The following is a 10,583-nucleotide window of genomic DNA, read 5'->3' as shown; positions in this document are numbered from 1 at the left end:
TGGGTCTTTGCTAAATGGTTTTATTTTGGTTGTTCGTTCCCTTAAATAGGAGAAAGATGAGCGGAAACGTCTGAGATATTAGTATTAATGCGTTCACATGAGACGCACGTGGTTTTTATATTTCCACTTTCTTCCCAATTTTTCGCTCCTTCACAATTAGCCCTTGTATTATTTAATGGTAATGTTAAAGTCAATACCTTTGACTTCATTCTCATTTCTAATACATACAAGTGTGTATGTATATATATATATATATATTTCTCATGTTATATATATTTAATGATACTGAATCACTGTAAAACAAATCCCATGCTGTCCAATGAGATAAAAAGTTCAGGTAAATTTCCTATGGCCCATCCGATTCAGCAAGTCTTTATCCAAAAGGATAAACTTTACAGTTTTCTCCTTTACAATATTTTGTTATTTTATTCGAAATAAAAACTTTATAATTTGGCATAAAAAGCATGTGATTATTTTGAAACAACTGTTTCTTTTTTGTTATACAAACTTAAATAACACGTGCGATCGGTGTTTTTTTTCTTTCCAATAATGCATAGTTACTTTGTAATAAAATGATCCTTTATAAATAAATAAGGAGGTGAAAAAAATTAAAAGGAAGGTGCGAAGTGATATTCTGTCACGGCATGGAAATGTGATCGAGTAGAAGTTACGTTCGCATGGGATATTATTAGCCGACCATTCCTTTTGACTTCGAATTAAAAATGTAATGTACGTTTAAAGCTGGTCCAGTTATTTTGTTATACGCGCCTTCATTTTATTTTATATATAGTTTTTTGCATGTCTTGTCTCGTGTCACATGGGTCGCCATTGCGATAGTTACTATGATAACGCAAAAGAGGCATTATTTTCCTAGATTGTATAATCGTTTTCCAATAAAAATAAAATTATTTTTATGGTGAACCGATATTATTATGTAGGTAATTTTATAGCAGCGAGGATAAACATTAATATATAAGGGCCATTTAACTTTTTGGTGGCCAACATTTCTTTTTATTAAAGCAAAAAAATTTAAAATAGATTCCATAAAAAAAGGAAAAATAAAATATTAATTAATATGGTTATGTCAAATGGTACACATGTAAGTGTATCGATGGACTGACGTCTGCCCCTTATTCGTATCATGACCCCCCTAACATTTATATTAATCGTGCTGATTCGGAATATATATATTATATAGCATACAATACATGTTTTAAAAGGTTACATCACATGCAAACTTGCCAAGTATGATACTATAAAATATTTTAAAAGAAAAAATAGATCAATGTTTTTTTATTACAAAGTTTGGTTACACATTAAATGGATCTAGAAGTTTTTAAAAGATTATATAATCGGTAAACGTTTCATTAAACTTTTAATTGGATATCGTATATATTATAGAAGAAAATAAGCTCAAGTAACCTGCTAAATTTTGTACTAGTTTTATCATGCTGCATACGTCTTTTTATAAAATTCCAAGGGCTGATATCTGACCTTGATTTTATGGTTCATCGAATAAAAATATTATTACGTTTATTTTATTTAGAATTTGTAAAATTAGGTGACATTAACAACTTAATCCGAATCAAGAAGTAAGCTTCGGTAAAAAAAAAACGAAATTATAATATTTTTTTCTGGTAAAAAAGACGATTATTTAAATTTGTATTATGGAGCTGGGCTTTACACCGCATTGACAAGGTATGGGCTTGATTACAAGCCCATGTATATGACTAAATCGGCCCATATGAGCCCACATTTCCGTCGCCATCTCTTCCTCTCTTTCATGGCGCGGAGAATTCTGCCACGTGGAGATCCTCTGGGACTTCTCAGTCAGCTCTTAAAGCGAGTCAAATCAACAACTCGGGATTGACTCACCGAGTGACCTCGTTCGTCGCTGTCTGTTTCCTTGCAAGGCATATATATATATACACCTTAAGTGATAAGTCTCATCATTCTTGCACCACAAGTAACCTGAAAAACTTCCGACAATGTCTTGCATCCCTGAAACTGGGTCGTTCCTTACGAGGTTTTTCTGATAAACAGGCTCTTGTTCATGGAAATTTTTACAAATTTAAAGATAAAAGATTTTAACGAATTTAAAAAAAAAGGAAATTGATATATATATATATATGTATATATATATGTATATTGGGAAGACAAAGTGGAGTCAGCGTCGCATCGCTGCAAATGTCCGCATTGAAATGTCACCGCAAAAAGAGACACCTTTCACTTTCACTTGTCGTTTTCCACTGACCGAATGGCAACTCCCCGTAATTTCCACTTCCCGGAGACCCCACTTTCGTAATTTTCCACCCCCCACCCCCCACTTACTTTCGAATCAATCGCAGAAAGGTCCAACAAGTTTTGAAAGTTAACCCACCGACCCGCCTCACTTTGTTTAACTTCCGCAGCTTTACAACAAAGTCTCCCAAATAGCTCGCAATCTTTGTTGTACTTTCCGTATTTTGTCCTTTTCCTTGGGCAATATTTTATAGTATTTCTCGGGACAAAGTACGAGAAATCTAAGTTCATATATATATATAAATCGAAGTGCTTGGTTAACTAACATTGCAATAATTAACATCGTCCTTATAATAGTGAGAATATATTATATGAATTTCAAACACGTATTGGCTTGGCATCTTTACGTCACACGCTCAAATCGGACGGACCTACACTTATATTAGACCCCTCTCTAATCTGTATATTTATACTCGTGAGAATACATATATATATATATATACACTTTTTGTACTCTTGTGTGTATATATAAAAGAGCCTTTGTACAGGAGGAATGTGTGCGAAGAAGGCAACAGATTAGTACGGCTTTTTTCCCTCTCTCTTTCTTCGTCAAAAGAGACTCAGGATCAATAGGAAAAATCGATCAGACCATGTTTTGTTGAAGAAAGGAGAAAATGGAGGAGACGAGGAAGAGAGAAGGCGGCGGTGGAGAAGACGCGACGCCGAAGAAGGTGCGAACCGAGGCGGAGGACGACGTGATGGCCGGAGACGGCGAGCAGTTCACGGCGGAGGAGCTGATGAAGCTTCTGGAGGAAGACGACGGAGGAATAGATCCGTCGCCTCCGGAGATGGAGGATTCGGCGGCGTGGAGCGGGGGTTTCAGGGTGAGGTTTATAGAGGATCCGTACGCGACGTCGGTGGTTTTCCAGTCGGCAACTTCGCCGGGACACATCACCATTAACGGCAACGAGGAGAGCTGTGGATCTTCCTTCTCCGACTCCGACGCGTCGGTGATGGCGAGCGTCGACGCGCGTGGCCTGATCGGAAGCACATGTTATTTCAGTGATCCCGGCGGCGCGTGGGGTTCAAGCGAGGCGGAGGTGCGTCGTTGCACTAGCAGTACGGACGCATTTGATGATGGTGATTTACTGGCTAGGTTCCTTGGCGAAGACGACGACTGTGTTTGACCCGACTGAACCATTTCGAGATAAAAGGGGTGGGGGCTTTTTGGTCATTTCCGTACAGCCGGGCGAAATCACTTGTTTGAAAATATTTAGGTAATTAGGGAAGATTATTATTACAAGACTGTGAATAGAGACTCGCTAATTGTAGTTATGTTAACCCTTTTTGTAAATTTTGTCACGTGACCATCCATCCTTCCCTTGGCAAGGGACTATTTATTTCGTATCGTGAAGGCTACGAACGTGTATAGAAATAGCATGGTATCATTTACACAAATTTGGACCGTTTCCTTATTTAGCTTTCAGTTACTTACAAAACCCTTTTGTGGATAAATTGCATGTGATCCCATGACTTTATTGTATAGTCTTGATCAATCAATTATCAACAAATTAATTACATGCAATTTTCTCAACAGAATATATATATATTGTAAAATTGATGACCTTTAGTTTTGCGTGTCATTACCTTAAATATTTTAATGTCATGAAATGACGAGTTTAAATCTTCTATCATATATAAAAATAATTTTCTTCTTACGTGGAGGCTTCACATTGTTTCGAGTTATTGGGCTTATTTGATATATACGGAAGCATGTTTATGGGCCTAGTGGAAGGCCCAATATCTGTCATGAAGCCGAATTCGACTGTGGCGGGGAAAGTCCGCCATTTCCGAACAATTAGTCGCCGTCGACTAAGCGGCCCGGCGATCTCCATTTCCTTGGCTTTACCAGCTTCCCGGCTCCAACATATCAGTCAGGAGAATCACGTCTGAAGAAGATACGGAAGAATCGTCGTCTTTTGAGTTCGTGATTCTCAATCGATCTCTGAGCTCCGGTGAAGATTCCACGGTTAGGGTTTTGGATACGGCACTATCTCAGGTCTGCGTTTTTCGATTAAAGCTCAGATTGTGGTAGTTTCCGGCGTTTTAGGCTTCTTATTGTCGTCCTTTTGCGAAATTCTTCGTTTTCGATTTGACGATTGAGGATCTGGTGAAGACAATTGTTTGTGCTTAATCGTCTTCAATCGCTCGTAAGGCACTTATGCATCAAAATTGGGAACTCGATAATATCTCGGAGATCGGAGGAAGAGAAGAATAATGTTTTGCAGAAGCAGGTAACTGAAATCCCATTGCCTTGTATTTGATGTATTCTATCAATGTTCTGTGTACATTTGCAGTATATTATTAGACGGAATATGGATGTTATCATTCATATTATCCAACAATCTCCAGTATAGGTACGTATGTGTTGTCTTCTTGTAATCACTGCACAAATTCGCAGTTTCCGGCTTTTGCGTCATCTTGAAAGCAGAGCAGGAAACATGGAAACAGCTTCTGCCATGAAAAAACCTTAGCCAGAAGCTTCATTTGCTTGTTCTTCTCACTAGGGTGATCCCATTAGGGTCACCGCCCCACTCCTCAAACACAACCAGAAGGTTCCCAGATGGCTTCAGCCACGAGCGAGGAACATGGTACCTGAAAAAAGGGTGGAATCCAGAATTTTCTCAGAGATTTCGGCCGACAAAAAAATATGGAAAGGATCAAAACAAAGGTAAACTGATTTTTCCTGACCATCTTTGAGAAGCTTCTCCGCAGTTACTTAGACATTTCTTGTCAGTGTAAGTTCCAGCATAGCTGCAACGCCCGCAGTTCCCATGAGCCGTGTTCCCTGGCCAATGACGTCCAATGTTTCGGCCGTTTATCCAAATTTGGCCTTTCCCCATTGTGTCCATGTCCAGAGCCAATGGTTCATTGCCTGCCGGTGTGTCAAAACTAGCCTGTGACAAAATGGGAAATATTTGCACCGGCTTTCAGTTTTCGTTACCTTTATCTAAATCTTTTGGCAAATATTATTTATCATTTTGTTTCTCTTACCTTGTACCAGGTCAGAGGTTGCTTTTTTGCCACCAGTGATCCTTCTACCCATTCCACGGAGGAACTCCCTGTCACGGTATGAAGGCTCAGAGCTTCACCTTTCAGGCCAACCTACTCAAATCAATCCCAAGACATGTTTAATCCATTGTCATGATGACCAGTTAAGATCCGATGTCAGGGAAAACGAATTTTAGCATTTTTCAGGACCTTGTAGGACCATTTCCACTTGGACATGTCCCATGTTCCGGAATTTACTCCCTTCAGCGAGACCGGGCCAAGAACCCCAGCATTCCATGTCTCATAATGCAGCCCGACGTTCTGTAAGTTCGGAAGAGTTTCCAAAAGCTTAGAACATCATCATTTTCCAGGAGCTAACACATGGATTAGATATGTGTTGACGTAGTGAGAAAACTAACCGGGAGACCGACTGCGATGCTTAACAGAGCTAACTTATTCACTCCTGCATGTAACTTGATCTTCTGGCTAAAGGTTAGTTTCGGGTTGTTTAGGCTTCCATATGCAGTCCCTGAAACAGAGCAGTATAGACGTTTTAACATAAAAATACAAGCTACAAAGCGTCAAGGCTTCTTATTTGTATATCTGATTATACCTGCAAGCTGTCCATTCACAAAGACGTGTAATGCATGGCCGGCAGACCAAATGGTTAGAAGAGGGTCATCGCCAGTCTTCAAGAACTTCTCATCAGGACTGATTGTGATGCTGAGGATCAATAAACAACGGAGAAGAATATATATCAGTGGGGTGGCCTGAAGGATTATACCGATGCATTGATAAGGTTCTGAGCTTTTCATCGGTCCAAAGAGTTCAAACTTTCACTTACTCGGTAAGGTACCAGAGATAGTCTGTACTGTCTCTGGTCATGTTTATCTGTTCCACGAACCCATCCAGTGCAAATGTGCCGTCGTCATTCCAAGAAGGGCTTTCTTCGTTGTATGATTCCCATGAGAACGGGCCACCAGTAGGAACCATCTTCATGGTTACACTCGGGGCACGAACCTGTATCCGTACGTGAGACCAGATCAAGAAGGTAACTATGCAGCTCTCCGCCCAAGATGATGAGGCATGTTTATTATTATGCTTACCTGTGCAGTGTTGTAATACACAGTTTTGCAGTCAGGCAGAATACTAACAGACCACGGAGGCAAATCGTAAGGAAATCCCCCGAATGTGACTTTCACGGCAGAACTTGGGTCATAGTTCGAGAGAAATGCAGCGCAGGAGGACTTGGACCTGAAAACATGAGCCTGAAACAACCAAGCCATAAAAATTTGATGACTTTCTTTCAGGTTTTATGATCTGTGAATACATCTACAGATGATGATGAACAATTTCTTCAGGGTCTAGCAGTGGAAACACAAAGACAAAGACCAAGAATTCTTACTTCTTGATTATCCCCGAGCGATGTAACGGTTGGATCAACGGTAACCAAAGCTGGCTCGCATAGCTTGATGACCTTATGCAACTCTTTCAAATGACTCCATTTCGGTTCTCTTGGTAACCCTTTTGAGAATTTTCACCAAAAGAAAAGTTAAAATGTTTAGATATAGATATATATATTGTATTTTACAGGTCTTGGAGCTATTACCATATTCATCAAGAGGTGCGTCGTAGTCATAGCTCGTGGCGATGAACCCACCGGCAGTCCTGTCAAAGTTCGTCCCTCCATGGTACTGAATCATATATCAGAATTTTACCAATTTCAGTAGTTAATTATCCATCTCTTTCCTTCTTTTTTCTCTCTGGAATGTGTTGGTGGAAGTAAATCTTTATTTCAATTTTTTGTTACCATGTAGTAATTGACGAAGGAGCCACCGTTCTGAATGAACCGCGCAACGGAGAATGCAATGTCTTCTGCTGGTCTGTACGGAACCGCACCGCCAAACTCAGTGAACCTGAGAATTTTCAGACCGACACTTGAGAAAAAAAGGTGAAAAGGTAAAACAAAAGTCATTTATTGTGCAGTTTACTTACCAACCAGTCCAGTTCTCTGTCCACATCTTTGGCTTCCTGTCCGAATTTGGTTTGAAACCCTCGCAGTAGAATCCGTTGCATGTGTTTATCTATCATAACAGGATACGGGTAAATTACATCATAAACAGGAAAAGAGGAAAACCACACACTAGATAGGGAGTGACTTAATTGTTAGTATATTTCTCTAGGTTCCATGCAATATTTGGCAGAGGAGTTAATTTAAATAATAAAAAAAAAGGAGAAAAAAGGAAAACGGTCCATGGAATTTAAATAGGAAAAATAAGGAAAAAAAGGCATATAGATGGAAAAGATATTTATGTATTATATTCTCCACCAACTAAAGAAGGGGGAATTCAGAATCTTTGGACACCCAAAAAAATCACAAAGTGACAAAATAAATAAACTTCTCCTTTTGCCCCCCAAAAAAAAAATAAAAAAAAAGTATAAACTATCAAGGTGTTAATAATATTAATAAAATTATAATCTGAAGGAAATAAGAAAAGAGAGAGAGAGGTACAATAGGGTCAGGGGCATCATCTTGCTTGCACATAATCCATGGGACACCAGTGGAAAGTCCCACGGCCATTTCAGCTGCCCATTTCGTGTAGGCTTTGCCCGGTGCTCCTATCTCCCATTCCACTGGTCCATATTCATTCTCTATCTGCCAAAAAAAAAAAGAAATTAAATTAAAATTATGCTTATGTCGGTCCAAACTTGATAGGGAGAGACACATAATGATCGGTTAATGATTTGATCTAACGATAAGATCAGGTTGTTGCATATCCAACCTGTGAAAGAATGATGGGTCCTCCTTGTGTCTCAAACAGCTTCTCTGCTTTCATCATTCCCACAATCTTCTCAGTGAATTTTTGCATGGCAGCCTTTTCACCATTCATCATTATCAAAATTAATCATTCATTTATATACAAAACAATTATAGATTTAGAATAAGATAAATGTGATATAGAGAGACCTTGAAGGGTCCATTATCAGTCCTGAAGGCAATACCAGGGATGTACTTGAGCCAAACAGGGAACCCTCTGCACACCAGAAACATTTTTAAAAAAAAAATTCAATTTTGTTTTTATTAATACAAACAAATAATATTTGAAATTTGAATTTCTTATATGATTTTACCCAAAATTCCATTCAGCGCATACATAAGGGCCAATCCTAAGATGAACATAGAGACCAGCTTGTTGCACCAGCTTTACGAACCTAACCAGATCATACCTGTCCTCAAAGTAATACTGGGGGGAAAAAAAATCAAGTTTAGAACTGAAATTTAAGTGAAGATGATTAAGGAAAAAGTATAAATTAATTATTTTAATTTTTACTTTGCCAGGAGAGGGTTCGTGTCCATTCCAGAAGACATAGGTCTGTATAACATCCAGGCCTCCATCTTTGGCCTTTTGTATAAGGTCAGGCCACATCTGCACGCAACATAGAATTTGTTTTTTAAATACTATTTTTGGGGAAAAAAAATGAAACTTTCTTGTGGATATGTAAAAAAAACGAGGAAATTAAGCGTATAATAATAGCCCATGTGAGGGGACACGCTTGGAGTGAACCGTAGTCCATGAAATCAAAGCCAAACTCATCAAGAAAACAGAGCAAAATTTTCAGGGAAAATCGGAGATGAGAAAGAAAATTCAAGAAAACCCATCAGCAAACAACGTAAGATGAGGTTTCAGATGTAATAAAATCACCTCGGGAGTGCTTCTCGGGTAGTGAATGGACCCAGAAAGAAGGATCCTTCTCTGCCCATTGATGATCACTGCTTTGTGATCATATGATACTGCAGCTTTAGCCGAAGAAATCGATGAGCAACAAAGAATTGCCAGAAAAATCCAGGCTTTACCCCTTAAATTCAAACCCATGTTTTTGTTTTTGCCCTTTGATGAAAAAAATTGAAACTTTAGGAGTTGGGTTCTTTTGATAATGAAAAAGGAAATTGGGGAAGAAGATTCTTCTAAAAAAATAATTTGCTCATGGGTTTTTTTTTGGGTGGGTTTGAAGCAATGACGCTCTTGAAACTATATATATAGACGGGCGTATGTGTACGTAAATCTACGTGTATATGTGTATAAATGCACAAGGCTTTTTAATATACTGGGAATAGAAAAAAGAAGCAAATTGTGGGACCTATCTCTTTGCTTTGTGAGGGTGACTTGGAAATCTTACAACCTACCAGTTGAGTAAATTTTCTGTTTTTCCATTTCCCATTTTCCCAAAAAAATACACAAATTATTAGATATAAACTGTTGGAGATAATATTCAATTTAATTTGCATCTACAACGGGTAATCTAGAGAATATAAATAGATTACAATATTTTATATATTTTAAAAAATCTATCAAATATGGCAGGGAACTTTAACCACTACACTAGTAAGCTTTGTGATCGCATACTTAAATATTACCACAATTAATAATAGTATGTGTGAAATAATTAATAATTATAAAATCAGATGAGGTTTAGTTAGTTCCCATCGTGGTTCGTTAAGAAAGTCAAGTTGCCGCAACCATGACGTAACTTCTTTGACCTACGGAACTGGGTATCTAATTCAGCCAATCATAGCTAGACACGTGGCTTTTCACAATTACCAATGCAATATTATATTTTTATATTTTTATTGAAACACCGCAGCATGCATGACAAAAATAACATAAACCTTATCTTTATATTTTTTGAGAGAAACAAAATATATATATATACACACACATATATTCTTAGGTGTTTCAATTAAAAAAAAAATTTGATGGATTGAAAATTAAGTCACATCTTACTTCCAGATGAAAATATCGCGAATTGATGAATCAGGTAGACAAATAATGTAGTGTACTCTTGGGTTGTTTTTCATTTTAAATTTTTGGTAAAAATTTAAATAATTATGCTGTTTGTGGGTAAACGTAAAAAGAAATCTCCTGTGTTGTTTTTCCTTTCAAATGTTTGGTTGCACATTACTACGGGCTTTTGGAAATTAAAACTTCAAGTTTTAAGATCCATTCTTTGTTTCATGCAAACGCCGAGGTATATATATATATATACATATATATATATATAATAAATGTCCAAAGAGGATAGAGATAAAATTTATCCAAATGTATAATCCACGTCACCCCATCCATACGTTGGGACCCACATAATTCTGGCTTCATAATTTGTTGTTTCCTTTTATTAAAGGATCATAAAACACAAACTCGTGTAAAGCCTTTTGGTTCATTTCTTTCTTCAAAACGGATAAAACTGTCTTCATGATTCGGCAAGAAGATTAATATTCCACGTCATCAATT

At 37.8% G+C, this 10,583-nt stretch overlaps 2 protein-coding genes and 1 long non-coding RNA gene across 3 annotated transcripts; 2 read left to right on the top strand and 1 right to left on the bottom strand.

Moving 5' to 3' along the window:
* Positions 1-2,915: 2,915 nt before the first annotated feature.
* Positions 2,916-3,428, top strand: LOC104813262. The gene has a single exon (XM_010540830.1). The coding sequence runs from the start codon at positions 2,916-2,918 to the stop codon at positions 3,426-3,428; it is 513 nt and encodes a 170-aa protein (XP_010539132.1).
* A 384-nt stretch (positions 3,429-3,812) lies between these two features.
* On the top strand, positions 3,813-4,659 carry LOC104811743. Its single transcript, XR_771492.1, has 2 exons — positions 3,813-4,300; positions 4,418-4,659. It is a non-coding gene; the product is annotated as an uncharacterized LOC104811743 (long non-coding RNA).
* Positions 4,660-4,677: 18 nt separating this feature from the next.
* On the bottom strand, positions 4,678-9,311 carry LOC104811744 (beta-galactosidase 12). Its single transcript, XM_010538559.2, has 18 exons — positions 8,997-9,311; positions 8,625-8,720; positions 8,425-8,537; positions 8,261-8,327; positions 8,076-8,168; positions 7,805-7,948; positions 7,288-7,376; positions 7,103-7,208; positions 6,902-6,986; positions 6,698-6,816; positions 6,399-6,560; positions 6,137-6,312; positions 5,906-6,015; positions 5,712-5,821; positions 5,503-5,613; positions 5,296-5,406; positions 4,993-5,198; positions 4,678-4,896 (listed from the first exon to the last, which is right to left on the bottom strand). The coding sequence occupies exons 1-18, from the start codon at positions 9,165-9,167 to the stop codon at positions 4,785-4,787; spliced, it is 2,181 nt and encodes a 726-aa protein (XP_010536861.1). The 5' UTR covers positions 9,168-9,311; the 3' UTR covers positions 4,678-4,784.
* Positions 9,312-10,583: the final 1,272 nt, after the last annotated feature.

The sequence above is a fragment of the Tarenaya hassleriana genome, unplaced genomic scaffold (assembly GCF_000463585.1).
Source record: "Tarenaya hassleriana unplaced genomic scaffold, ASM46358v1 Cleome2, whole genome shotgun sequence".
Taxonomy (NCBI): domain Eukaryota; kingdom Viridiplantae; phylum Streptophyta; class Magnoliopsida; order Brassicales; family Cleomaceae; genus Tarenaya; species Tarenaya hassleriana.
The sequence above is the reverse complement of the archived record's forward strand: the minus strand, read 5'-3'. Positions and strand labels throughout refer to the sequence as shown.

What these genes read in the sequence shown, in the direction of transcription:
- LOC104811744 (XM_010538559.2), bottom strand. Translation starts at nt 9,167, where the DNA reads ATGGGTTTGAATTTAAGGGGTAAAGCCTGGATTTTTCTGGCAATTCTT. An exon ending in GACCCATCATTCTTTCACAG is followed by an intron (nt 7,949 to 8,075) that starts GTTGGATATGCA and finishes TTTTTTTGGCAG; the next exon opens with ATAGAGAATGAATATGGACC. An exon ending in GCATCGCAGTCGGTCTCCCG is followed by an intron (nt 5,614 to 5,711) that starts GTTAGTTTTCTC and finishes CCGAACTTACAG; the next exon opens with AACGTCGGGCTGCATTATGA.
- LOC104813262 (XM_010540830.1), top strand. Translation starts at nt 2,916, where the DNA reads ATGGAGGAGACGAGGAAGAGAGAAGGCGGCGGTGGAGAAGACGCGACG.